This window comes from Cydia pomonella, chromosome 12 (genome assembly GCF_033807575.1).
Source record: "Cydia pomonella isolate Wapato2018A chromosome 12, ilCydPomo1, whole genome shotgun sequence".
NCBI classification, from domain to species: Eukaryota; Metazoa; Arthropoda; class Insecta; order Lepidoptera; family Tortricidae; genus Cydia; species Cydia pomonella.
In genome coordinates, this window is record NC_084714.1 from 12,693,502 (window position 1) to 12,718,859 (window position 25,358).

The 25,358-nt window shown below is 38.0% G+C and overlaps 2 protein-coding genes and 1 long non-coding RNA gene across 5 annotated transcripts in view; 2 read left to right on the forward strand and 1 right to left on the reverse strand.

The window, feature by feature from the left end:
* Window positions 1–12,858, forward strand: part of LOC133523631 (uncharacterized) — a 25,638-nt gene extending 12,780 nt beyond the window's left edge. Inside the window, exons 15-17 of the long non-coding RNA XR_009800251.1 lie at window positions 2,006–2,046; window positions 3,209–3,499; window positions 12,704–12,858. This is a non-coding gene — a long non-coding RNA (uncharacterized LOC133523631). The remainder of the gene's footprint in view (window positions 1–2,005; window positions 2,047–3,208; window positions 3,500–12,703) is intronic.
* The window catches only part of LOC133523612 (sperm-associated antigen 6-like), a 19,426-nt gene continuing 6,875 nt past the window's right edge, over window positions 12,808–25,358 (reverse strand). For 2 of the 3 annotated variants that reach the window (XM_061859293.1, XM_061859292.1), the window contains exons 4-14: window positions 24,606–24,652; window positions 24,305–24,389; window positions 22,053–22,187; window positions 21,536–21,649; window positions 19,083–19,256; window positions 18,486–18,638; window positions 17,654–17,806; window positions 15,216–15,374; window positions 13,969–14,114; window positions 13,582–13,642; window positions 12,808–12,936 (exon numbers count right to left, since the gene is read on the reverse strand). In XM_061859293.1, the coding sequence (XP_061715277.1) occupies window positions 12,865–12,936; window positions 13,582–13,642; window positions 13,969–14,114; window positions 15,216–15,374; window positions 17,654–17,806; window positions 18,486–18,638; window positions 19,083–19,256; window positions 21,536–21,649; window positions 22,053–22,187; window positions 24,305–24,389; window positions 24,606–24,652 (1,299 nt within the window). In that variant the 3' untranslated portion in view covers window positions 12,808–12,864. The remainder of the gene's footprint in view (window positions 12,937–13,581; window positions 13,643–13,968; window positions 14,115–15,215; window positions 15,375–17,653; window positions 17,807–18,485; window positions 18,639–19,082; window positions 19,257–21,535; window positions 21,650–22,052; window positions 22,188–24,304; window positions 24,390–24,605; window positions 24,653–25,358) is intronic. The other variant, XM_061859294.1, reaches the window with a different exon arrangement.
* Window positions 14,195–15,780, forward strand: LOC133523619 (DNA-directed RNA polymerase III subunit RPC7-like). The gene has a single exon (XM_061859302.1). It carries the CDS (start codon window positions 14,324–14,326, stop codon window positions 14,981–14,983), a length of 660 nt encoding a protein of 219 aa, XP_061715286.1. The 5' UTR covers window positions 14,195–14,323; the 3' UTR covers window positions 14,984–15,780.

A 25,358-nucleotide genomic window follows, 5' to 3' on the forward strand; every position in this document is an offset into this window, starting at 1 on the left:
TGTATTTCTTTAGGTATTTAACGAAATGTAAACAAACGATAATATGGTATTTAATTAGGCAAGAATATTCCAGTCCATTAATTTAACTCGATGTGACAAACTTACAGCAGTTTTACTACCACTTAGACTTACTAAACGTAACAATGAAGCTGCTAAAATTTGTGCTATATGGCTAATAGGAATATATCAGAATGATTTGATTTATCAATTGTAATTTAGTTTTGTAATAAAATTGTTTGTTATTACATGGCATTCGTTTTTTTAGCATTCGAAAGAAGATAACTAAGATAAGCGATCTTGAGGTGTCTTTTTAGGGTTCCGTAGCCAAATGGCAAAAAACGGAACCCATATAGATTCGTCATGTCCGTCTGTCTGTCCGATTATGTCACAGACACTTTTTTCCGAAACTATAAGAGCTAATATACTGTTCAAACTTGGTAAGTAGATGTATTCTATGAATCGAATTAAGATTGTTCCCCATACTTAGAACTGAAACTCAAAAAATATTTTTTCATCAAACCCATACGTGTGGGGTATTGAGGTTTCTAATATCATTTTTTTTTTAAACTGAATAGTTGCGCGAGAGACACTTCCAAAGTGGTAAAATGTGTCCCCCCCCTGTAACTTCTAAAATAACAGAATGTAAAATCTGAAAAAAATATATGATATACATTACCATGCAAAGTTCCACCGAAAATTGGTTTGAACGAGATCTAGTAAGTAGTTTTTTTTTTAATACGTCATAAAATTAAAAAAAAAATTTTTTTCATTAAACCCATACGTGTGGGGTATCTATGGATAGGTCTTCAAAAATGATATTTAGGTTCCTAATATCATTTTTTTCTAAACTGAATAGTTTGTGCGAGAGACACTTCCAAAGTGGTAAAATGTGTGTGTGTGTGTGTGTGTGTCCCGTAACTTCTAAAATAACAGAATGAAAAAACTAAGAAAAAATACATGATATAAATTACCATGCAAACTTCCACCGAAAATAGGTTTGAACGAGATATAGTAAGTAATTTTTTTTTAATACGTCATAAATGGTACGGAACCCTTCATGGGCGAGTCCGACTCGCACTTGGCCGCTTTTTATTAAAAACATTTGAAAAATAAGGCGCGGCAAAAATGTAACAATGATAAATCAAATACGATCATTTACATTGCTTTGATAAGTAATAGTAATAGTTTTTTTCATTAAAAAGACACATCAAGATCGTTTACCTTTTATCTAATGCTATAAAAAAATGAAGTATAGTAATGAACCTAAATCGAGACGAGACGAAGGTAAGAAGGTTCAAAAGTTTCAAAACATGTAAATCGACTGAAGCCAGAACAATAGGGGACGGATCAAGGGTCGGACTAATAAATGTTAATAAGTACCTGAAAATGTTAAAGAATATTTTTTATGTACAGTTATTTAACTGCATAATGAAATAAAGAAGATACATATCATGTGTTATACGCGTGTTTTCTTTTTACTTATCACAAGAGATTTATTTCTCGAGTTCTCGAGGCAGTTTTTTTTTTTTCGCCTCTACAAGGGACAAATTTCTCGAGATTTCTCGCCTCGTGAATTCTCGAGCAGAAACCCTATCCTCGACTTATAAATTGCCTCGGATAAAAATGGATCGCTTTGTGCCCTTGTACAATCCACTATTATTTCAGATTTCAATTTTTCAGGGAGAACCCTGGAGTGTTGAAATCTCATGACTCTCGTGAGCTTTTTAACCCCTTTTACTGCCTACAAAGGTACTAGCATCTTTTGTTTCTGTTAATCTATAAATAGCTTAAACGCATCTAGTTTAGTTCGGCAGAGTAGGATAACCATGGACCCGACACCGAAACGCGTGACGAATCGCAATGAAATAATATAATAAAGCGTATATGATGAACTGCTTAGCCTGGCTCACTAAACCATGGGGAAAATATGGTATGGTAATATCTGAAAGCACATGTAAGGTAACATAAAATATAACTTTTTCTAATCATTTATTTTTGTTTACAGACCACATTATAGACTACTATGGAGAAAATATATACCTGCAGGTAAATAAAGACTCCTAAATTGTATAAGATTAAATTCCAATTTTATACTAAGCTTATCATTGCCTAGTCATACTGGAGATCTCCAGTACAAAGATAATTTGAAATAGCGGTATGGCGGCATCGTTTCGAGCATGGCGCTATAACCTTTGGCCTACGCTCTATTAGATGGCGCAACTTTGATATTTAAATCAGTGAAAGAATAAGGATCAAAGTCAAATGGCGTTCTAAAAGTTTTAATCATGTGTCGAAAGATGTGAGAGTCAGAATGGCGGGTGTACCTAAATAAAATTAAATGAAAACCATACCATATTTTTGTACCTAATTTGTACTATTTAGTACCTCCGTTAAAAAAAATTGTACCTCGCGGTACACAAAGTTATCATCAAAAAACAGTACACCCGCCATCCTGACTCTCACATCTTTCGACATGATTTTCTGAGTTATTTGAACTTAACAGAATAAACATTAAAGGTACTAAATCCTGGCTTAATAAAAATAATTGTACCGTAGCGTTTTTTCTTAAAAATGAGTTCGATAACTTGAAAAATTATAACGCCTGCAAAATTGTAATAGCAAGCAAAATATAAATGAGCAAAACTTGAAAACCACAAACAAAATGGCTCATATTATAAATTATAATTGAATATGAAGGTACAAAAATTTGGCTTTTATAGAATTTATCAATAACCACGGGAATATAGCGTAATAAAGTACACCCGCCATTCTGACTGTCAGGATGGCGGGTGTACTGTTTTTTGGTGATAACTTTAAGTACCGTGAGGTAATTTTTTTTTTTAAACAGGTACTAAATAGTACAAATTAGGTACAAAAATATGGTATGGTTTTCATTTAATTTTATTTAGGTACACCCGCCATTCTGACGCTCACCGAAAGATGGCAGTAAATTTACCGTGGCTACAAAGTTTTCTTTGACAATCCACCTCTACTTCAAATTCTCTTTGCTAGTACTTAACACACCTCTTTCGCATTGGGCGAACTGAGAAATTAAAAACTAGCAGACAGCTCTCTAAATGATGAACAACCATAGACAAGCATATATCTTGATATCTTTGAAGATAATTAGTTTCTGAGAAATCTACAGTATTATTTTATTTCATCATATGTTTTAATTTTGCTACAGCATTTTTTTTTTGCTTTTCAGGTACATAAACTGAAGTTGGAAAAAAACAGTGTCAATTATTATGGTTATTAGTTAATATAAATATATTGATATTGACCTATTAAAATAAATGAGTTGCGCATAAATGTAGTTATCTTTTTGAAAATACCGCAAACATCCGTAAAGTGCTTGATAAGGCACAAAACTGCAGTAGGAGGACCTATAATTTCAGATTGCCAGTCGGCAGTTTGAACGGAAACAAGTAACATGCATTTTGTGCAGATTATTGAAAGTGCTACAAATGTAGAAAGTGACACAATTTGCAAAGTGAAGGTAGGGGCTAATGCTAGATTTATTAGATTTTTTATGTATTCGTGGGGGGCATCAACTTTATCTTGATATCTATATCATTTAAGCTGCTAGGCCAAGTTTGGTGTTGTTTTCGTATAAATCGGGGATGCTGAATTCAATTATTATGGTATCATAAAACTTTTATTTCAGACAGCCCATACAATTTTAAATGATTTATAATTTACGTAAGTAGCATTAGAACTATAAATTATAATATATAATTGAATATGAAAGTAAAACTATAGTCCCGGGGAGGAACATAGGAGTAGGCAAAAGGGTGGTGGAAGTTTGTATGAGGAATCAAATAAATGCTGAGCTAGCTGAACCGATTTACATGAAATTTGGTGTAAAGATGGTTTTAAGCCCGCGTAAGAACATAACAGTTTTAATGTTTATCCGAGAAATTATCCCTTCAAAGTGAAAAGCATAGAAATAGGTTTGACATGTCTCTGGTGAAAAGGGAGCTAGAAGTTTGTTTTATCCATAAAGGCTAGTTCGGACTACGTTAGTAATTTAGTTGAGTGGCGAGTATTTTTGACTGCTTGGTCAAAAGCATGAGGTACAATAAGTATAGAGATGAAATGGTAGAGCCGGCAGATGACCGAACGAGATTCTCTTAAGGAACTTTCAGTAGGAGTAGCAGAGAAGTGCTATGATTGTTTGTCCTTGTCAGTCTAATTTTTTTTTATTCCCCACTAAATTTTAGTATGGCTTATGGTGGGCGACAAATAACCCGACCAAATTATGTAGGTTATTTTTGGTATGTTGTCAGAAATATTAAAACGTGTTTTAATTTGATTCATTGCGTATGTTCTGTCCCTCACGGGCGCACATCTAGTTGATCCTACCATCTATGGTCAAAAGGGTCTATGCTGCACATTGAGCATAAGGACCATTGATGGTAAGATCCGATAGATGTGCACCCGTGAGGGACAGAACATACGCCAAATTAAAAACACTTTTTCCTACTCCTCTACTGTTATCTGTCATTTATGCATTCATTAACACGAATATAAGAACATACATAAAAGGCTTCAAGAAAAGTCTATATTGTCTATTCCTCATAAAAGCTCTTGTGCTTTTAATCGCTATAACGTTACTGCGATTAATGGCTACCAACCTAACAAAACCAAAACGAAAACAGTTTTAAACTAAGTGTATTGCTGCCAACTTACAAAATATTCATTTGGTTGCATAGTAAAAATAATTACTTCATAAGTCAGAAACGCGCATGTGACACCAGTAATATAGCAACACCCATAGACTACGAACACCGCTTAGCGTTGCTTGTTAGTCTCCGTAGGCTACGGTGGCCAAAATTGAGAAAAAACTGTCCAAAAATTTAATTTAGCAAGTAGCAAGTACCAGGGCCTCATGAGTTACGAGGTGTCGCTGACCGGCCGGCCGCGGGCCGGGCGCGTAACAAGGTATGCTCGCGCGTCTTGGCTATATACTTTTGCTTTGTTTACCTAAATTAAGATTTATTTTTGTTGACTCGTAAGAAAAATATTGTATGCAACGTTGTATAAGTAGGTCAAAAAATGCTCGTGGCGTATTCCTTTACAATGTTCGCCTACGCCTTCGGCTCCGGCTCACATTGTAACTCACGCCACTCGCCTTTTTTGATCCTTCTTATACAACTGTTGCATAAAATACTATAATATTCCTGACAACATACCAAAAAAACCTACATAATTTGGTCGGGTTATCTGTTGCCCACCATGATAAAATTTACGGGAGCACTCCGGGAGTGCCGGCAGAAGTAAAAACTTGAATATTAACGTTGTGCATTTTTAGGGTTCCGTAGCCAAATGGCAAAAAACGGAACCCTTATAGATTCGTCATGTCCGTCTGTCTGTCCGATTATTGATATTTTGGAATAGTTAGGGAATAATTTTGCACGAATTGCTTTATCAGTATAAAAGTATCGTATACAAACATGACAATTTATATTACATTAAAAATGTAACTACTGGCTGCAATGACATTGTAACAGTTTTTCGATCAGGTCACGTGTCCGTCTTACGAATTTTCAATCTGTCGGTCACGTGACCTGTCGCGGGTTTAAAAAAATTTCCCCATCACAAAAAGTGCACAGCGTCGCTAAAGAAGTTTTCACTTCAATGTGACTGTGACATTGGACAAACAATTATAGCGCTTTCTCTGCTACTCCTACTGAAAGTTTCATAAGTGCATCTCGTTAGATCATCCGGCCCCTCCCCCCATTCCATCTCTATGATAAGATTGATAATGACCGTTTAGGCTTGCAAAGTCACAAATACTCGTCGCCACTCGACTAAATTACTAACGTAGTAACTAAATAATATGGTAGAGATAGAGATCTTTATTTGCATCCAAGTAAACTTTTCCATTACAATGTAAGGGCTCCTCTACACGATGGCCCAGCGTAGGCCAGTCCAAGGGACGCAGCTATGCGGTGAAATGAGATAGCAATATCACTTGCTCCCTCTAACGCATAAATGCGTCCCTAGGACTGGCCTACGCTGGGCCATCATTCAGGCGCATGGACCCTGTTAGGGTGTCGCAAAATTCTTAAAACTAAAACAAATAACATATAGTTACATGTTTTATACATGTATTGTAACAAGCATAACGTGACTTAAAATAAATATTAAGTACCTGGGCGACCGAGCTTTGCTCGGTTATAACTATTTATTGTAATATGGTGGTGTATAGGTGATAATCTTAACTACATTTTTTTCCTAAATTAAACTTGTCTAAAACAATAAAAAATAAAAAACTATATATAAAATTGAACATATAAATAAAAAAGTTAATCACCGGGCGAGATTCGAACCCGTAACACTCGTTTAGCAGTCCGCGTCTCAACCCGCTGGACCAGACGAACAACGTCGAAAGAAAAACGCATGAAAACTCGAAAACACGCGTTTTCCCAAACATAAGACTAATCTAGATCGATTGTTTACCCCCATATACCAGATTTCAGCAAAATCGTTAGAGCCGTTTCCGAGATCCCGGAAATATACATATATATATATATATATATATATATATATATATATATATATATATATAAGAATTGCTCGTTTAAAGGTATAAGATAGTAGGTGGGAGAATCAAGTTTTTAACGTCACTCGTTGCCATGGTTACGATTAGTTGTCCAGGGGACAAAAGTTCATTGAAATACTGATTTTATGGTACACAATGTATTAAACTTGCGTTTTTGTGGTCGTTATAACCAATGTCCATAATGGGCCCCCTACTAAGCATGTTAATAGAACGGCATACAACGTCTCTTCAAACAAACTGTGCCACTGTTGTCCCTTGGACAACGGGACAGGATAATAAAAAAAGTTGATTCACCCACAGGTAACACTTTTAGGGACAATTCAATTAAACAGACTAAAAGGTGTTCAGTAACATATCACAAGGTATCCTCCATGAATTCCGATATACTGTAGTAGCATTTCTCAACCAAATTACTTTTTAGATTTTTTGAAAAACCAGAGTATGTTTGTGATTTTTTTAAATACTTAACCAGGAATGTTATTGTATAAATCTTAATGGCTCATATGGGTAATAGGGGCCGTTTTTGTATACCTCTTCAGTTTTGGTTCCGGAGTCGGACCAAGATAAGTTGGCAGCGATTTTGAGTTTTGACAGGCAGAAGGATAAGTGTTATTTTAAACGTCGAACTTCTATGAAATTATGACAATAAATAACACTTCCACAGGCTGGGCTATCAAAATCGTTGCCAACTTAGCTTGGTCTGACTCATAGAAATAGGATTTTGACATGTCTCTGGTCTGACTACACATTTTTTTCGTGTAAATGATGATTTTTAATAATACATTTTAAATTTATAATGTTCAATTTGATACGTTTTAGTTAGTATTTTCCTTGCGTTGGTGTGATGAAAATTTGTGTTTCACTCGGTAGCAAACCTCCCCCTCGGTTGTAATTGTAACCCGCTTGCCTGGAAACCATCGCAACGCTCAAGATCCTATTTTTCGAACCACTCGCTATGCTACGCTACTCGTGTTCCAATTTTGAAATCTTCCGAGTATCAATATTAGCACCAGGGGTTAAACAACTTGGGTTGTAAAACAAGTAACAATTATTACAGGCTTTACCTGCGGCTGTGGCTACAAAATTGGAGGAAGCTCTCCAGAACTTAAAAATAAACTTCAGCCGGCGAAGTGATCGCATAGAACTAGAAGCTGAAACTAGTGGTGTTACAATTCTAAACATCTTGGGTGGAGTCGAGTAAGTGCTTCATCTCCGACTAGTGAATTTAAGTGCCAATTACAAACACATACACTAGCTATTGCCCGATGTCAGGCCCGACGTCTGTCCCGAGCACGAGTATTTTTCCGTTTCACCAAATATCAGCACATCTTTTACAATATTTGGCTTGGAGGATTTAACAACTGGAGACGCCTTTAAGAGCTTACCCCTCTGGCCAATGGTCATATGTATTGTTCCATACAATGACGTTTATCTGACATGGCTGTTTGTACGTTACGTAGAAATAGCCATATATTTGACGTGCCCCTCCCCCTCAAAAGACTGTTTTGTACAGAATATTACAGTCAAGGCGTCGCCAGTTTTCAATCCTCCAAGATATTTGGACATGTAAATAATACTTTGTCTCTAATTGCCCAAAATGTTCAACGTTTGATATTTTTGCATATGAACCAGTTTTTACTTTTCAAATATTGTTAACGATGTGCTGATATTCCGTGTAACGGTACACTATTATCAGGCCCGACGTCGGGATTAAGTTCGGGCCCGATATTGGGAAGTCTGGATGTAATTGGCTCTTTAGTAGGTATAATCAAAAGCTGGTTTCCACAAAATAATAATTCAAATAAAAACTAGGTAGAGCTAGGTCTACCACCAACTATGATTAACCTTGCTGTACGTAATAATTAGTGTCCGACCGAAGTTTCGGTTTCGGCATAAAAATCATGTTTCGGCGCAAAAACTGCCGAACCTTTCGGTCGCACCGAAACTTACCTTGTACTTTCGTATTTTTTTTTAGCGTAAGGACTTCAATTTACTAAGCGGACACCCAAAATTGACGTATATTATATATCGATTATGTGGTCTAGAAACGTTTTATTTTTATAAAAGTACCTAATAAAACGGAACCCGACGATATAGAAGAGATAATAGATTTTAAATAAATTGGTGATTCGAAATATAATCTGATGCGCCGCATAAATGCCTGCATATATATTTTCGACGTTAATTTGTTTATTGTCATTCGTATAAATTATTCTAATGTTTTAGCTACGGAAGGTGGAGGTAAGGAAATAAATCTCCATGTACCAAAAAGTGTCATCAAAAAACTTTAAATAGGTGGATGGCGCTACAATACCTAGAATACTTGAACAAAAAAATCAAATCATAGACAGCGCACTTCACTCCGCCAATAACGCCTAGGTTCTTAGCTCTCGCTTCTCTGGAGAGATTTGGAACTATTATTTATAGCTGACAGCTGGACACTTTTGCAACAGTTCTACCATAAGAGATGTCACTCCTCTTAATTCCACACTCCATAGTTTTAGCTTCTAATTCTTCTTAGTTTTTATGCGATAAACACAGCTTTGGACGCATGCGTCAACGGAATGTTGGAAAAATGACAATGCGCTTACCGCTACGTTTACCGCGTTAAACAATGTATTGTCATTCATTCATTACATTATCTGATGTAAAATGGGTGTGCGGCAAACGAATTGCGTTTATCGCATGAAACAACCGCGCGCTTAAGTTCATCTTCACAATCAATGCCTCAGAACCTACTTACGACTAATTTATGAATTCATTAGCCCCACTGTCTGACCAGTTTAGTGCGGTGCTTGTAAAATCAGGCCAAAATAAAGTAGGCATAGCACAGAAGCATGCTATGGGTGGTAACAAATCGTTATACTTAGATTATAGTCAAATTAACCACAAGTCGTCTCCTTCACGATTTTCGTAGACATCTCTTCTAAATACCATACCTAAAATTGGTATGGGTGTGTTCCTCGTTATCTTCAGAATACGAATTGACCGGTTTTAGTTTATGGGGGGGGGGTCGAAATAAAGGGGGGGGGGACAGATGGCGGCCGACCATCATTGATATATGTTCACATTTTAAGTGTTATGGGACCGATCAGTTCGTGTCAGGTGTCGTTTGAAAGATAATTAAACGTACTATTATTGTTTCTTAATAACCGTAGTCATAACTCTAGTCGTTTACAAAATATTTGAAAATATATGATTTTTTACCATGCATGGATGGCATAAGTACTGAAAAAACATGCTTCTAACTCATTTCATTATAAGTTTACCGCAATTACTGTTATTACAAAATATACGGTAAATTTTACTAGCTTTCCAAATATATAAGTTTTATTGGTGTATAATATTACATAAACAAGTAATGATGAATTTTGTTAGCAAGGGCACTGCGTACCGTCATATAAATGGCAGCCGGCCATCGTTGGTTTTTAACCGACTTCAAGATTTCAAAAGGAGGAGGTTATCAATTCGGTGTGTATGTTTTTTTTTAAATGTTTGTTACTCCAGAACTCCGTCATTTCTGATTCGATTTTAAAAATTTTTTTTTTGTTTGAATTTATATATATACAGATTGGTCCCGTTTTTGTCAAAACTCAGTTCTGATGATGGTATCCATGAGGAATCGAGGGAACTCCAAATGTGAAAGGCATACATATTGTGATTTTTGTATTTTCTTTAACAAATCAAGCATTCACATGTAAAAAAAGTCACATTTGATGAAGTTGAACTGCTGATGATGATCAGAATGGATCTCTGCAACGACGCATAGTACACGTTTGGAGATTTGTCCTCTTCACTGTATTTGTTAAGCAAATTACATTTCCAAGACAATTTTTTGTCAAGTTAGAGTCCTGACGACGGGGTCCATGAGGAATCGAGGGAACTCCTCAAATGTTAAAGACATGTATATATAGTAATCTTAGTATTTTCATCAACAAATCAAGTATTTTCATTTGTAGAAGTGACATTTGATGAAGTGGAACTGCTGATGAATAGAACGGAACTCTTCAACGATGCATTGTTCACGTTTGGCAATTTGTTCTCTTTGCATGTTTGTCAAACAGTTAGGTTTTCAAGGCACATTTTTATATTTCTATCCTATTAATTATCTGGTGCTTTATTTCATGCATGGTATCTTAAATATATAGTCGAATACCCTTTTGCCATCTTATCTTACCAGTCAACCATAGGGCAAACCTGAAATGTGTCAAGGTGGGTGCAGTGACAAAAAAAACATGTTACCTACTTTTCTACATAAGTAGGCGTAGGACGCTGTCTTTTTAATTTCATTGTATGAAATCCAAAATCAGCAATAATCGTTCTTTCACCGATCTCCCTCATTGAACTCGCTTTTTTTTTTCTTAAAAATTATAATGTAATGGCTCCTCTACACGATGGACCATCATAGTGGACCACTAAGCTGGGCCAGCGTGTAGAGAGGGTAGTGGTGTCGGATGGCTTATGGCGCGGGGAGATGGCGATGGGATGGCCGCGGTGTCGGTTTTTCGTCCGCACATCAAAGGTAATGGACCAGCGATATGGCTGTACGCATCTACTCGTGGCCCATCCCACAGTGCGTGCTCGATCGCGGTCGAGTGTGGACGTTCGTGCTGTGTATTATTTTGATTAAAAATGACGAGTACGTGGCCGCATCACGAAACGATAAAGTTTTTAGAACTATATTGGAGAGAAAGCGTAACATGGAACCCCAAATATAAAGACCAAAACTATAGAAATAAGGTAGCAGGATATTAAAAAAAGTTTCTATAAAAAATTGTGCACGAATTTATTAGCGGATTAGGAAAATTACATATACATTACGCAGACATCTGTACATACAGTACATTTACAATTTAAATAAATACATATACCAAAACATACCAATACTTAGCGGATTAGGAAAATTACATATACATTACGCAGACATCTGTAGGTACATACAGTACATTTACGATTTAAATAAATAAATATACCAATACTAAAATAAATAAATATTAAATAAAGAAATAAATACATATCTAAATATATACATACATAATTATTAATTACCTACACAGCGGCACATTAAGGAAGAGACAAGTAATGGTTTCTCAGTAGGATTTTAAAGCTTTGAAGAGTTTATTGTACAAATTTAAAATGACTTTTGACGACCTGTCGGGCCTAGTGGGTATTGACCCTGCCTATGAAGCCGATGGTCCCGGGTTCAAATCCTGGTAAGGGCATTTATTCGTGTGATGAGCATGGATATTCGTTCCGGAGTCATGGATGTCTTCTATGTATTTATACATTTGTAAATATTATGTATATCGTTGTCTACTTAAAGTACGCACAAAACAAGCCTTATTGAGCTTTTCGTGGGACTTAGTCAATTTGTGTAATAGTGTCCTATAATATTTGTTTATTTATTTCGATGGATAGATAACATCCACCATAATCTACTACGTATTTTTTTTTAATTACTTTATAATTGTGCAGATTAAGAAAATGTTGGTACGTGGCGTATAAATAACATGCTGCAGCAGCTAATGCTTCCACGTCCATCTTGGAAAACGAATAGATCGCAACTGAATGTCGCCATCGTATAGTGGTGTGCATGGCCATCTCGCTGGCCCAGCGCTGGGCCATCGTGTAGAGGAGCCATGACAGCCGCATGACAATACTTCGATTTGCGGATTGGCCAGGCCGCTTCTAAGCTGTGATTTATGGCTCCTCTACACGATGGCCCAGCGTCGGCCAGTCCAAGGGACGCATTTATGCGTTAGAGGGAGCAAGTGACATTGCTATCTCCTTCCACCGCATAGCTGCGTCCCTTAGGCTGGCCTACGCTGGGCCATCATGTAGAGGAGCCCTTAAGAAAATCTTCAAGTCTAGATGTTCTCCAATTGTTTAAAATTACCAGGGTGTCCGCTCAGTAAATTGAACAGGCCTTATTGAAGCTTAGTTGCTTGTGACCTTTAAAAATTAAAACTTGGGATAGGTACATTTTGCTGTACCACATATGCGAATTATAGGTACTTATTTATTTTTTCATAGGTAACAGCTTAACTAAAGTTTCGGTTTCGGCCGAAACTAGAACCAAAACGGAACCTTCGGAACACTAGTAATAATTAATTAACTGAATTTAACATTCAACAGGTACAATGTCTATGGACAATCGATGGCAATGGAAGAATCGAATATAGGAGGAAGGACCGTTAGAGTTCAAAAACTCATTTGGACCATGGGGAAAACAAACGCAATTTCCAATTAAAATAACTTTTATTGAATAAAATGTAACATTGATCAATGAATACTGTTTAATTTGCATTTTCTACTGTTAATTCACTCTGGCAATCACTAGGTACTCTGTCTGTAAATAGTTCAGGTATCTGGAATAAATAATAATTATTTTAAGTGTAAGTGTAAGTAGGTAAGTGTGGTCCCCAACCCGCACTAGATTAGCTAGAATCTATAGTAAATGAGTGACGTCATAAAATGAGGCACTTGTCCAGCGACGAGTCATGTATAAACGCTTTAGGTTTGGCCAGGGACTGTTTCATTTCAAACATAGATAGAGGGAATCATACTGTCTTTGCTAGTAACTATTAGTTACTCGCACTTAAAAAAAGGGATGAGCGTAGCTTTTTTCTTCTTATTTATTGATAAATTGGATTTGCCAGACTATATGTATAACTGTAATAATATCATACGCCGTCGGCAGGATGTTCATTCTCACACCCTAGAACCTAAATAGTCGCGTACTGTGCGGTTTAAGAGCTTTCCTCCCGCGGACGCTTCGGCTGTCGAATGAGTTTCCTGCCGAGGTTTTCCCGAGGGGCTACAGTATGGGGTTCTTCAAAAACGAGTGTACAAGTTATTAAAGGGTCGCAACGCGCATGTAATATCTCCGGTGTTGCAGGCGTCCATAGGCTAAGGTGACTGCTTACCATCAGGCGGGCCGTATGCTTGTTTGCCACCGACGTGGTATAAAAAAATATGCTAAATATTTAATATAAATTATGTTATAAACTTACCTGAGGCGTAAATGCTTCTACTCTGTCAAGTAATGAATCTGAGAATCCTGGTGTATAATATCTGAAAACAAAATAACTTTATAACGAGGATAAACACGTAAAGAATAACTGATATATATATTGATAATTATGCCAAATCCACGGAAACAGAGAACATACTAGTTTAGTTCCAAGACATTGGAATGGAACCATAAAGCCTGATTTACATGCGTGCCGAGACTTGCCAAGCGTCAGGGACGCAGCTATGCGGTGGAATGAGATAGCAATATCGCTTGCTCCCTCTAACGTATAAGTGCGTCTCTGACGCTTAGCAAGTCTCGGCACGCATGTAAACAGGCTTTACAATCTGTAGCCTTAAAATTTCGTTATCTGACTCTCTCTGCTTACCTGACTATTTCTTCAGGGAAGCAACTATTTATAATGTTAATGTATTCTTTTAGGGATGTCCCTGGAACTGTATCTATCTCTTGTATTCTCTTCAATGCACCAGTTGTTACAAAAAGCCTTCTTGCTCTTGCGTCGTTCGGCAATATCTAGAAAGAAATAGTTTTCAAAAATAAAATAAATAGAGACACAACTTTAAGAAGACAGGATGATCGCGTTATAAACGATTTCTTAAATAATTTTATTGAAGTGTCAAAACTGTCAATGTCATTGTCATGAATGCCAAAGTTAATAATCAACAAAGCAACGTGCCGGAGTAAGATATGTATTAAAAAGTGAAACTGGCCATATAATAACAATGGCAGGACGAGGTCGCGGTCGCGGTAGTACGTTATCTCTAACACATGAGCAGCTGCAGGCGTTAGGTATCGCGCGCGGTGAGAACAACGCACCAACTCTCGCGCCGCCTCCACTATTTCCAAAACTCGAAGCCAAGCCATTACCTCTCGCCTGTGATGCTGCTACCGACTATATGCTGATCGTTAAGGACCAATTCATTGGATTCCTGCACGACTCGCCCGCATATGTCAAACCGAAAACAAGAACTGACGACGTAGAAAGGTATTCCGACAAGTACAAGCTTCTCGCGATGGACGCTAAACAAGGAAAAGTTTTAGACTGTGTTTGGAATAATATGCCTACGGAGCTCCGACCGCAGGCGCGACGCGTCCGAGCGTCGACGCGTAAACGACGCCTAGACGATCCTTCGGAGATTAATAAGAGATTCCAGACTCTAGAAAAGAAAGAAACGCTAGAAGAAAATGACGAACAAATGGAAACAAATGAAGGCGAAGACACTGTGAAAAAGGTTGAAGCGAATGATGATGAGGACTTAGAAGATGAACAGGAGCCAGAAGATGAACTGGATGATGGGACTGACTATGCTAATAATTACTTTGACAATGGGGAAGATTATGATGAAGAAGATGACAATCTGGATGATGGTCCTGTATACTAAAGTGTACTGTTTCAGTGAGTAAACTTTGTGTGTAATTGTAACTTTTAACATATTTTTTGAGCAAAAAAGTTTTGCCTAAAGTGTAGATACTCCTAAAACTTGGTCTATATCTGAAACAAAATAAAATTATTGTATCATCCTCTATGATCAAGTTGTTTAGGTTACTTTCATTGCCTGATTAGTCAATGACTATTACTTTGTTAGATGGGCATAAAAAATGTGAATCTGGTACCTTAGCATACTGTGCAAGGACATATTTGAGAATGCAAGCAGGTGCAGCATGTAGTAAAGGCTCCAGTGCAGGGCGATGCAGACAGCATTGAAGTGCCTGTTTTAGGGCACAGGAGGTCCTGGCATGCACCTCGGCTGATGACTTCGGATTTGTGTATAACTGTGAATATATCATAATTTGTTCATAAACATACTTTGGGATTTTTGGTGCGGGAATGGTTTTGTGTATTTATAACTTTGTTTATTGTAAAAAAATTATCAAATTATGAATTAAAAATAGGAGGAAGCTCCAAATGTAGATTTGACCCTTACTGTATAAACATTGAAATCCTGAAATTAATGCTTCTATTCAACAGCAAAACCCAACAAAGTCCCCTTTAATTCTTGTGATTAGGATCTCTGGGTTCTTTTAGCCCTTTCCTGCATGTCATATAAGATTATTTGTTTAAATATGAACTTCAATAGCCATAAATACAGTTGAATATTATCAATTAGAATGCAGTAAAGGGTTATGTATGATGCAGAGAAAGCACTAATTGAGAAGGGAATTAAATTTTTTCAGAAATTTTTTGTCTTTGTTATTAATTCTAGAGTAATTGTGGAAAAATCTCTGTGACATTAATGCGTCAAATTTATTATGATATCTCCTTGGATTTCACGGGCCTATAAATCCCGGTCTTTTGATAGGCTTGCGTGGGGATATAGATCCAACACGTAGAGGCCCCTTGGAGAGCTTTAATGTCATGTAAAACACCTGCTGGAACCCGTTCACAGGCGCAACAATAGACACCCATGAACCAGTTGCAGCAGGCATTGGGACTATTGTAGTAAAAATGAACAGTATAACGGTCTATGGATTGAAGTTTGGGAGGACAATGAGACTGGGTTATTGCAAAGACGTCTGGACACCTGCCATAACAATGTTTCCACTAGTTATCGAGGCAGGCGGTGACTCGCCGCCCACTAGATGGGCCCCTGAAAATGCCGTCGTGAAGACGACCAGGAGCAACACCGGTGTGAGCGGCTTATTATTATTATTTTTTAAATGTGTGATAAGTAAATGGGCAGATAATGGTACATTAACCAAGTGTTTGGCAATGTAAAACTTTGAAAGGGTGCATTTTTAAAATATAATAATAATATAATATATAGGTATGGGGGGTGATTTGTCGATAAAATTCATCATACTATATGTGGTTAATGGCTCCACTATATGTAGACAAACACATTGTGTAATAGGGAGAGTGTCCATCAACAGTAGAAGTCAGAATGGAACCCCCTGTTTATTGGTGGGAAGTGTTCATGTCAAGTTTAAGCTTCCGATTTTGGCCTCAAAATGTCAAATTCGGCTTTCTGCAGGATTTAGACTAGAGATGCAACGAATATTCGGCCATTATTCGGTATTCGGCCACAATTTCACTATTCAGCCGAATACCGAATAGTGGCATAGTATTCGGGCGAATACCGAATAGTACGTTAACACGTAGATAACGGCAAACGAGGGGTATAAAAAGTAACAAACTACAAGTCAGACTACCTTTATATTCATAGATAGTAAAACAAAAAGATGAGAAAAATAATACAAAATAGTTTTTTTTACACACACGACGAAATCTAACGCACCGCAATGTCGTGTAGAATAAGCGCAATTTCTATCAAAGACTGCCTACAGCGAGAAATAAGTTGCAACTTGCACAGCGAATGCACGCGCGCGTTCGAATTTACTTCATTTTAGGTAAAATTTCTTGCCGAATATTCGGCCGATGGCTCCGCCGAATATTCGGTATTCGGCCAAGCCACTATTCGTTGCATCTCTAATTTAGACCGCGAGCCAGGAACAATTTTCATGACCAATCGCCTCACGGCTGAAAACTCGTGTAGTGGTTAATGGCTAGGTATGATGAACCCTCGTGACCGTCAGCTGCCGCTCCGTTGGAGATATGGCAGCCACCGAAACACGTAAAACAAAAAAAAATGCCATCGCCTCCCGTTTGATACTTTGTCAAATGATAGTTCAGATGCTGTTGTTACCTAAAAAAATCGTAAGCCGATTATATCACGGTGGTAAGAACATCAGCTGGTCGCATGAACATGTAAAAAATAAGCGCTATACCTTTTATGATAGCAATAACAAATCATGAAACTTTGCATGTAACATTTCATCAGGAGTAAACGCCTGAAAAGCCATCAACGGATAACGCAATTTACACATTACGCATAGTTTGTTGCACATAAAGTGGTAAGGCGCATATTTTTTACATGTTCATTTTACAGCTGACGGTCATTACACCGCGATAGAACCGGCTGACGGTTTTTTTTAGTTTAGAACAGCATCTAAACTATCACCTGACAAAGTATCAGCCGGGAGGCGATGACTGACGAAATATGCTCCTGGCCCGCGGTCTAATTGCAGGATTCCAGTACAAATATTAAATGAACCTGCAACAGCCTGGGCAGAGCGTTAGCCACAGCAACGGCCAGGCTGTGCTGGGGCGAGTGCTTCGCGATGTGGCCCAGCGTCCACGCCGCGGCGCACAGCTCCGCGTCATCGCCCTCCGTGTTCTGAAGGATGGTCACTAATACAACGATAGCCTGCCAAATTTAAAAAGTGCAGTATAAAATATACTTATGTAAGTAAATAATGAATGCCCATAGCTTTTTTTGGTGTGGTACCAAAAAAAAGCTAAGGGCATTAATTATTGTTATGACTTGAAAGAAGAATGAAGCCTAAGCAGATGTTCAGCAAGCTATGGCGTCATAAGATAACAGTATATAGCTCTGCAGCATATCTTTCTCAAAACAAGCCACATCTACAATTAACGAGGTTTCCTATATGTTTCCTGATTCCTGTCTGGGTTGGAAGGCTGGGTGAAATTGCAATTGAAAAACCTGTTCTTGAGATCAGATTGCTTAAAAGCCACCCCAGCATGCGCCTTTAGGAAAACGGGAAAGTGCTAATATGAGAAAAAGAGGAATTTATGTAATGATACAGACCTTGGCATCGATGACAGCCATAGCGAGCTGGTCGGACTGGATGTAGCCAAGCGCCATGCACGCCGGCACTTGCACGCCACCTGTGCTCACGCTAGCACACAGTCGCCTGTATTCACTAGCTGGGCTAGCTGTTCAATGAAGTAACACAGACCAGGAAAACGGTAACGCCTGAGCGCACCGTCTCGGCCGAGGCACGTCTACTCTGACCGGTTTGTGCGTGAGGAAATTGCCTCGCGGGTATGCTCGCTCTGTGTGGACCCGCTGAAGTAACACCGACCTTGGCCTCGATGACAGCCATCGCGAGCTGGTCTGACTGGCCGGCGATGTAGCCGAGCGCCATGCACGCTGGCACTCGCACGCCGCCCGTGCTCTCGCTCAGCAGCTCTACTAGCGGCCCGCAGCCGCCTGTGTTTACCACTAGCTGGGCTAGCTGTTCATGAAAAATATTAAGTCAGTAGGGAAAATTTTGGCATAGGTTTGTGGAGTCTTGGATACTATTAGGGATCTGCAAATGAAAGACAATGATTCTGACTTAATGACGATTATGTGGACGGGACGTGGTAGGCGGGCGAAAACTAGTTCTCATCATACCACAGACATCATCTTAATACCATGGTCCAATTTTATAGTTACTATTTGACATCATCATTGTGTATTCATTGCATTCATATTGCTGGTTTACAGTTACAGATACATAGGTGTAATATAACATTGTGACTTGCAATTCTATGAAATGAAGCCCATCCTGAGCCCACATAATAGGGTATTTGTTATTTACCCACGGGTGCGCGTGCGCGTTATAAAGATAAGTGCAGATGTTAGGATGCCGCTAACGACTCAGTTAGCTCAGCTTCGCTTGTTAACTTTAACTTACATCAACAGACTGCTTAACGATGTCCCGGATGAGGCAGGCGGCAGCGCGGCGCACGGGCGCAGCGTCGTGGCCGGCGTGTAGAAGGGCAGGGGGTAGGGCGCCACCGGCCACCACCGCCTCGGCTAGCTCGGCTCGCGCGCTTGCCACCGCGCCGAGCGCGCATAACGTGCTTCGCTGAACGGGGAAATTTCAGGCCATAATTAGTCAACATTCTAATTTCGAGACATTTTGATCCATGATGCGTGATATCTAAAAAAACTGTTCTTATTAAGACCGAGAATAACTTGGGAAAAATATTTAGAGCACATAGCCAGATTAGCCAGCCTATATGTACAAGTTGGAAAGGCCCTGGAAGAAGGTGGCGCTAAGTCATGTACGATACCGTCACCATTTGGTGTAGGTACATTAAGTTCGCTGATGCTAGCGCAATCAGAGAATTCAGAGACTAGAATTATACCTATAACATAATAGGGGGTCTAATTGCTAAACCGCTCTCACGATTTTGTCCATCCATAATACTTTGAGTAACAAAAAAACAAGGATAATCCGTTTATTTGTTTGCCACAATACACACAGGAAATACAAATGACAAAAAAAAACAGATAATACAAAATCAAACGAGAGAAATACACATTTATACAAAATAGAAGTAGAAAGAAAAAAATACATTGAAATAATACTGATCCCTACATATAGGAAATGTTGTGTGCGTTGCAGCAAAACAAAAGGGTTCTGGCTCAGTATTACGCTTCACCCTATGGGCGACGCACTGATATTCTGCCAGGAACAGATCACGTCAACCAAGATACAGTGTAAAATATGCAATATTCAAAGTTAGTACTTACCTAAATACCTTGTTTATAAAGTTACATAATTACCATTAAAAGTGTGTACTTACATAGTTATGATATTGAAGTGCCAGTGTGATTAGCAATCATGCTTAAGTAATACGTAGTGTCAAGTGTAATTATAAGAAGAAAATCATTTTTAGGGTTCCGTAGTCAACTAGGAACCCTTATAGTTTCGCCATGTCTGTCTGTCCGAGGCTTAGCTCCGTGGTCGTTAGTGCTAGAAAGCTGAAATTTGGCATGGATATATAAATCAATAAAGCCGACAAAATCGTACAATAAAATCTAAATTTTTTTTTTTTTTAGGGTACCTCCCTACACGTAAATTGGGGGTGAAATTTTTTTTTTTTTGCTTCAACCCTACAGTGTGGGGTATCGTTGGAAAGGTCTTTCAGTAATAGGGATCTTCAACAAACATTTTTTTATAAAGTGAATATATTCGGAGATAATCGCTCCGAAAGAAAAAAAAATGTGTCCCCCTCCCTCTAACTTTTGAACCATAGGTCCAAAAAATATGAAAAAATCGTGGAAATAGAGCTTAAGAAATACATTAAATGAAAACTATAGCGGACATGATCAGTTTAGCTGTTTTTGAGTCATCGCAAAAAGTTTCCCCTTCATAGTAAAAAGACTTACCTACTTTAAATAGGTAGGTACTGATTATGCAAATTTGCCTATTTGTTTAACTCAGGTAAAAGGTACCGTTTCATCCCTTGGTTAACAATTTTCTATACTTTAAGCTCCAGTTTAGCTTATTGTGACGAAAGAGTAACTACGGAACCCTACACTGAGCGTGGCCCGACATGCTCTTGGCCGGTTTTTTATACATACATTATGAATTACTAAGATCAAATAAAATAATAATATTAGTTTAAGACTAAACTCGGTAATCAGCAACCAGGTAACCATAAGGGACTCCCAAACTTTGCTTCTCCAAAAGGTATTTATTTAAATGAAATTTGAAAGATTGCTTGGTTTTCATATGACGAAAAGGTGGAGGAATATTGTTCCAGCACCTAGCTGGTTGCGAGATACCGAAAACAGCCTGTGAAAACAACGGTTTTGTGAGGATGCGCTTCCAAAAGACATCGTCTGGTAGATCGAGTACCGTGTCGTTTATGGAAAGAGGAAATACGTATTTTGGAGTACAAAAATCCGGGCCTTTCGTTATTCAACACGCCAAATAGAAGATTCGCAAGATGTAGATTTTTTTTTTTATACTACGTCGGTGGCAAACAAGCATACGGCCTGCCTGATGGTAAGCAGTCTCCGTAGCCTATGTACACCTGCAACTCCAGAGGAGTTACATGCGCGTTGCCGACCCTAACCCCACCCCCCTCGTTGAGCTCTGGCAACCTTACTCACCGACAGGAACACAACACTATGAGTAGGGTCAAGTGTTATTTGGCTGCGGTTTTCTGTAAGGTGGAGGTACTTCCCCGGTTGGGCTCTGCTCTAGATCTGGAATGACATCTGCTGTGCTGTGCCCTACCACACAAGGCGAGATGACATTCACATTGCCCATACCTCTCTACATATATAGATACACATATGTAGATGTCTACATCTTGCGAATCTTCTAGGCTACAAGGCAATAACGCATACCTTTAACTTTGGGTCCTGGTTCTCCAATCCTCGCACCAGGTGGCAAATGGCTCCTGCGTCCACGACCGCTTCGGGTTTATGCTGCGCTAAATCTACCAAAGCACCTGCTGTGATCTAAAAAATCGGATAGGTATATATAGTAGAACAGGCAGGTTTCCGCAACTCGACATCTTATTTATGTGGGTATAGGTGCAGCTAGGTTTGTAATGCTTAGTTATTTATTCTCTTGATTGCTCGACTGTGAGGAAATTGTGGAGCAAACAAAAAACAAATAAAAGTCCGAAAGTCGCCTTTTCCCTGAGGCCTACAAAGTTGAGCATCTTTCTGAGTCTGGCATTAGCAACAGCAGATATTCTGCATTAAATAATTTGCATCCGTAAAAATCGATGCGGCGTTTTTATTGAATTTGTATAAATTGCATGCAAAATTTCCTTAAGATTCCTCCGTTATCATCATCAGACAAAGTGCCCTCGGTTTTCATTCTGTTTAATTGACTGAGTTAGTGAATAGTTATAACCTGCTTGAGACTTATCTCTGGTTCCTGAAAGGCTAGCACTAGAAGCGGCAGCGTGCCCGCGTCCGCTACCATGCCCGCTAGAACTTCATTGTGTTTGCCGATGTAGCCCAAAGCCCAAGCCGCGTTTTCTTTCACCTGTGTTCATATTCGCCGATGTGAATCTAACTATGGATGGGTCACACATATTTAGGTTCTAATTTGTCTTTTTTACCTCAGCAGCTCGAACAAGCCTACTTTCGTCACTCCAGGGAGTGTTGAAAGTGCGACACTCCTCCCTCCAGGGAGTGACGAAAGTACTACTTTCCGCACTTCAGGTAGTGAGACAAAGGAGCCTTTTAATTTAGTGAAGGCCATAAGTACAGGATAAAAATGTTTACTTGATGTTGATTTTTTTTAACCTCTAATATGTTCTCACTACTGAGGTAAAAAGTTGTATGTGTCACACGAGAACAAAGTTATTGAACATCTCGTGTTTTTGAGTCCCTCGCTACGCTCAAGATTCTAACTTAGAATCTTTCGCTTACTCGGGACTCACCACTCTTGTTGCACAAATAACTATACTCATCACGAAATATAACCCTTTTCCAGGCATAGGTAGTACGATTTATCGACCACATACGCGTCATTAGAATTTCATCTTTAGCATTCCGATTTAAGGTTCAAATTATATTACACTTTCAGGAAATGTTACTTGTCTTCAAATGAATCATCAAAGCTGAATTATAATTGGAATATATTTGGTTTTTTTGGCAAAACTTTGTAGATTGGTGCGGCCTGGAAGAGTTAAGAAACCAAGCACAAATTACCGAAATATTTTATACAAGCCTAAAAAATTACTATTCAGAAATTAGTTATTATTAGTAGTTTTCGGGAACAGACAAATTTCATTTCAACTTATGCCTTATTAAGACTGTGTTTAACCCTATAATAAAGTAGGTACAGCTTGTGTTAATACCTATTCGCTCCGTGCATGGCTGTGACGCCCTTTGGCGAGTGTGGGACATATGGATTGCTTATTTGACGGTGAGCAGCTGCCAAATAGTATAAAGATGTCGTCCCACGAAAGTTCATATTTTCACCACTTCGTGCGTTGACGTCACTTTATATATTTCCTCCACAAACAATTTCGCAACGCACACAGCCAATATTGGTAGTAAAATTAGGTAGGTGTAAATATTATGGGAGTAACCTGGGTGTAGGGAATGCAAACCGGTTTTAACCGAAACGTAAACCGTTTTTGACGTAAACTAAACCCAAAACCGGGTTTTTAGAATTTGAAAAAACCGGTTTCGGTTTTATTCGGCTTTTATTTATTTACCTAAGTTGCATGTTTTATTCATTATAAGGGTATAAATCGGTCCTAAACCGGTTGAATCGACATCAAATCAAATAATGTGGTGTTGTGTTAGTTTGATCATTTGTAACGCTAAATGAATTTTTACGATACAAAATACAAAAATACGAAAGATTTAAATAATATAAAGTACTGGCAGTGGCAGGACATCCGTGCTGGTGTACCTACGAATACGAATTGGTATAAGGTCTTACTTATAATTTTATTATGCGATGCGCTGTAGAAAAATCCTACGTAATCAATTATATCAATGGCAGCTTTAGAGTCTTTGGTTGGTTCGGTGATAACGACTTACCGACAACCATTTTTGTCTCTTTCGCACTAATAGGAAAGGGTAGTTCAAACCCTAAAGAATGGAATTACTTGACTGCCTGTGTTTGCCCAGTTTAAGCTAACACCATCAGTTTCTAATCGACTTTTCGAGAAGAAACACGTGACGTGAATTGTTGTATTAGCTTATTTCATTTATTTCCTACTTTACAAATCCATAATAACTTAGCAAATATTTTATAAAGGAAGGTAGTAACAGTAAACGAATTAACTACTTGAATTTTTACTAGAAGACAGCGAAAAACTAAGAGCAAGATTTTGGATTGGGCCACTTGATTTAAGACAAATAACATTAAATTATAAATTGATATTGTCATATATTTAAGAAAAAAATAATTTAATAAAATTGTTTTGATCCTATTCCTAGTTACAAATAACATTAAGTTATTTGACAATTCCCATACAATACAATAAAATATTCAGATATTCTGTCTTTAATTTCGTGATAAAATCGTGTATATACTATACTAGAATTCGTTTTTACACGTGAAGCAATCTTTCGTGAATTTTTAATCGTGAAGCAAAAAAAAACCGGTTTTGAAAAACCTCCGGTTTTTGCATTCCCTACCTGGGTGTCAAAGTCGTCGAGACACGAAACGATGTGCTCGAGCGCTCCGAGTCGAACGATGGATGAAGCAAGTTCCTCGTTGTGCCTGTAATATAAATGTAATCAACAGAAATATTTTAAACAGACGAAGAAAATAAGTATTGAATACACAAACACACACACACACACACACACATACAAGAGCACAAATTTCAAATAAAACAGAACTGATGAAGACCAAATTACTGAGTTAAATAGATACCTGTATCAGGAATACCTACGTAACAATAACATTAATAAACATCAGCGCGCGATTACTTACTTTGCCACAGCCCGCATAAGGTACAGTGCAGATCTTTTGTAAAATACCTGTAGATAAGAGAAAAGTTTGTCGATATAAAGCCTGCCCTCACGCGGTATTTTAACGACTAGTGAAACTCATAAGTAGTTCGGTTGATATACAGCATGCTGGTGACTCCCCGCAGGTAGGTGTTAGGTATGGTGTTATAACGACTAGTGAAACTCATAAGTAGTTCGGTCGATATACAGCATGCTGGTGACTCCCCGCAGGTAGGTGTTAGGTATGGTGTTATAACGACTAGTGAAACTCGTAATGGCATGCGTTTTGGAAATCTCCTGCACCCCGCATATGGGCACTATCGACCAATTCATAATTCTTTATTTGTAAGAATAGAGTATAATTTGGTCTTAAAATAATAAAAGGAATCCTTGTATTCAGCATGCAAGCAAGAGTACAAATATTTACATTAATATAATTAAACAATCTAAAAATTAAATAAAAATAAATTTATCAATTATTACAATTAAATATATCATAATGTCATCGGTTCCTTATACTCTAAGTAAGCCTTAACGCTATAAAAACATTTATCCAGTAACCATTTTGTTAAATTTCGTTTAAAAGTTTCCCCCGACAGTATTCGAAATTCATTTGGCAATACTCATATTAAAATATTTATTTTTTACATATCTTTGTGACTAGGAGGTTTGTACAAAAGGCACATTTTATGTGGTCTTGTCTGTCTTTTTTGTTTAAGGAAGTATTCTGAATGGG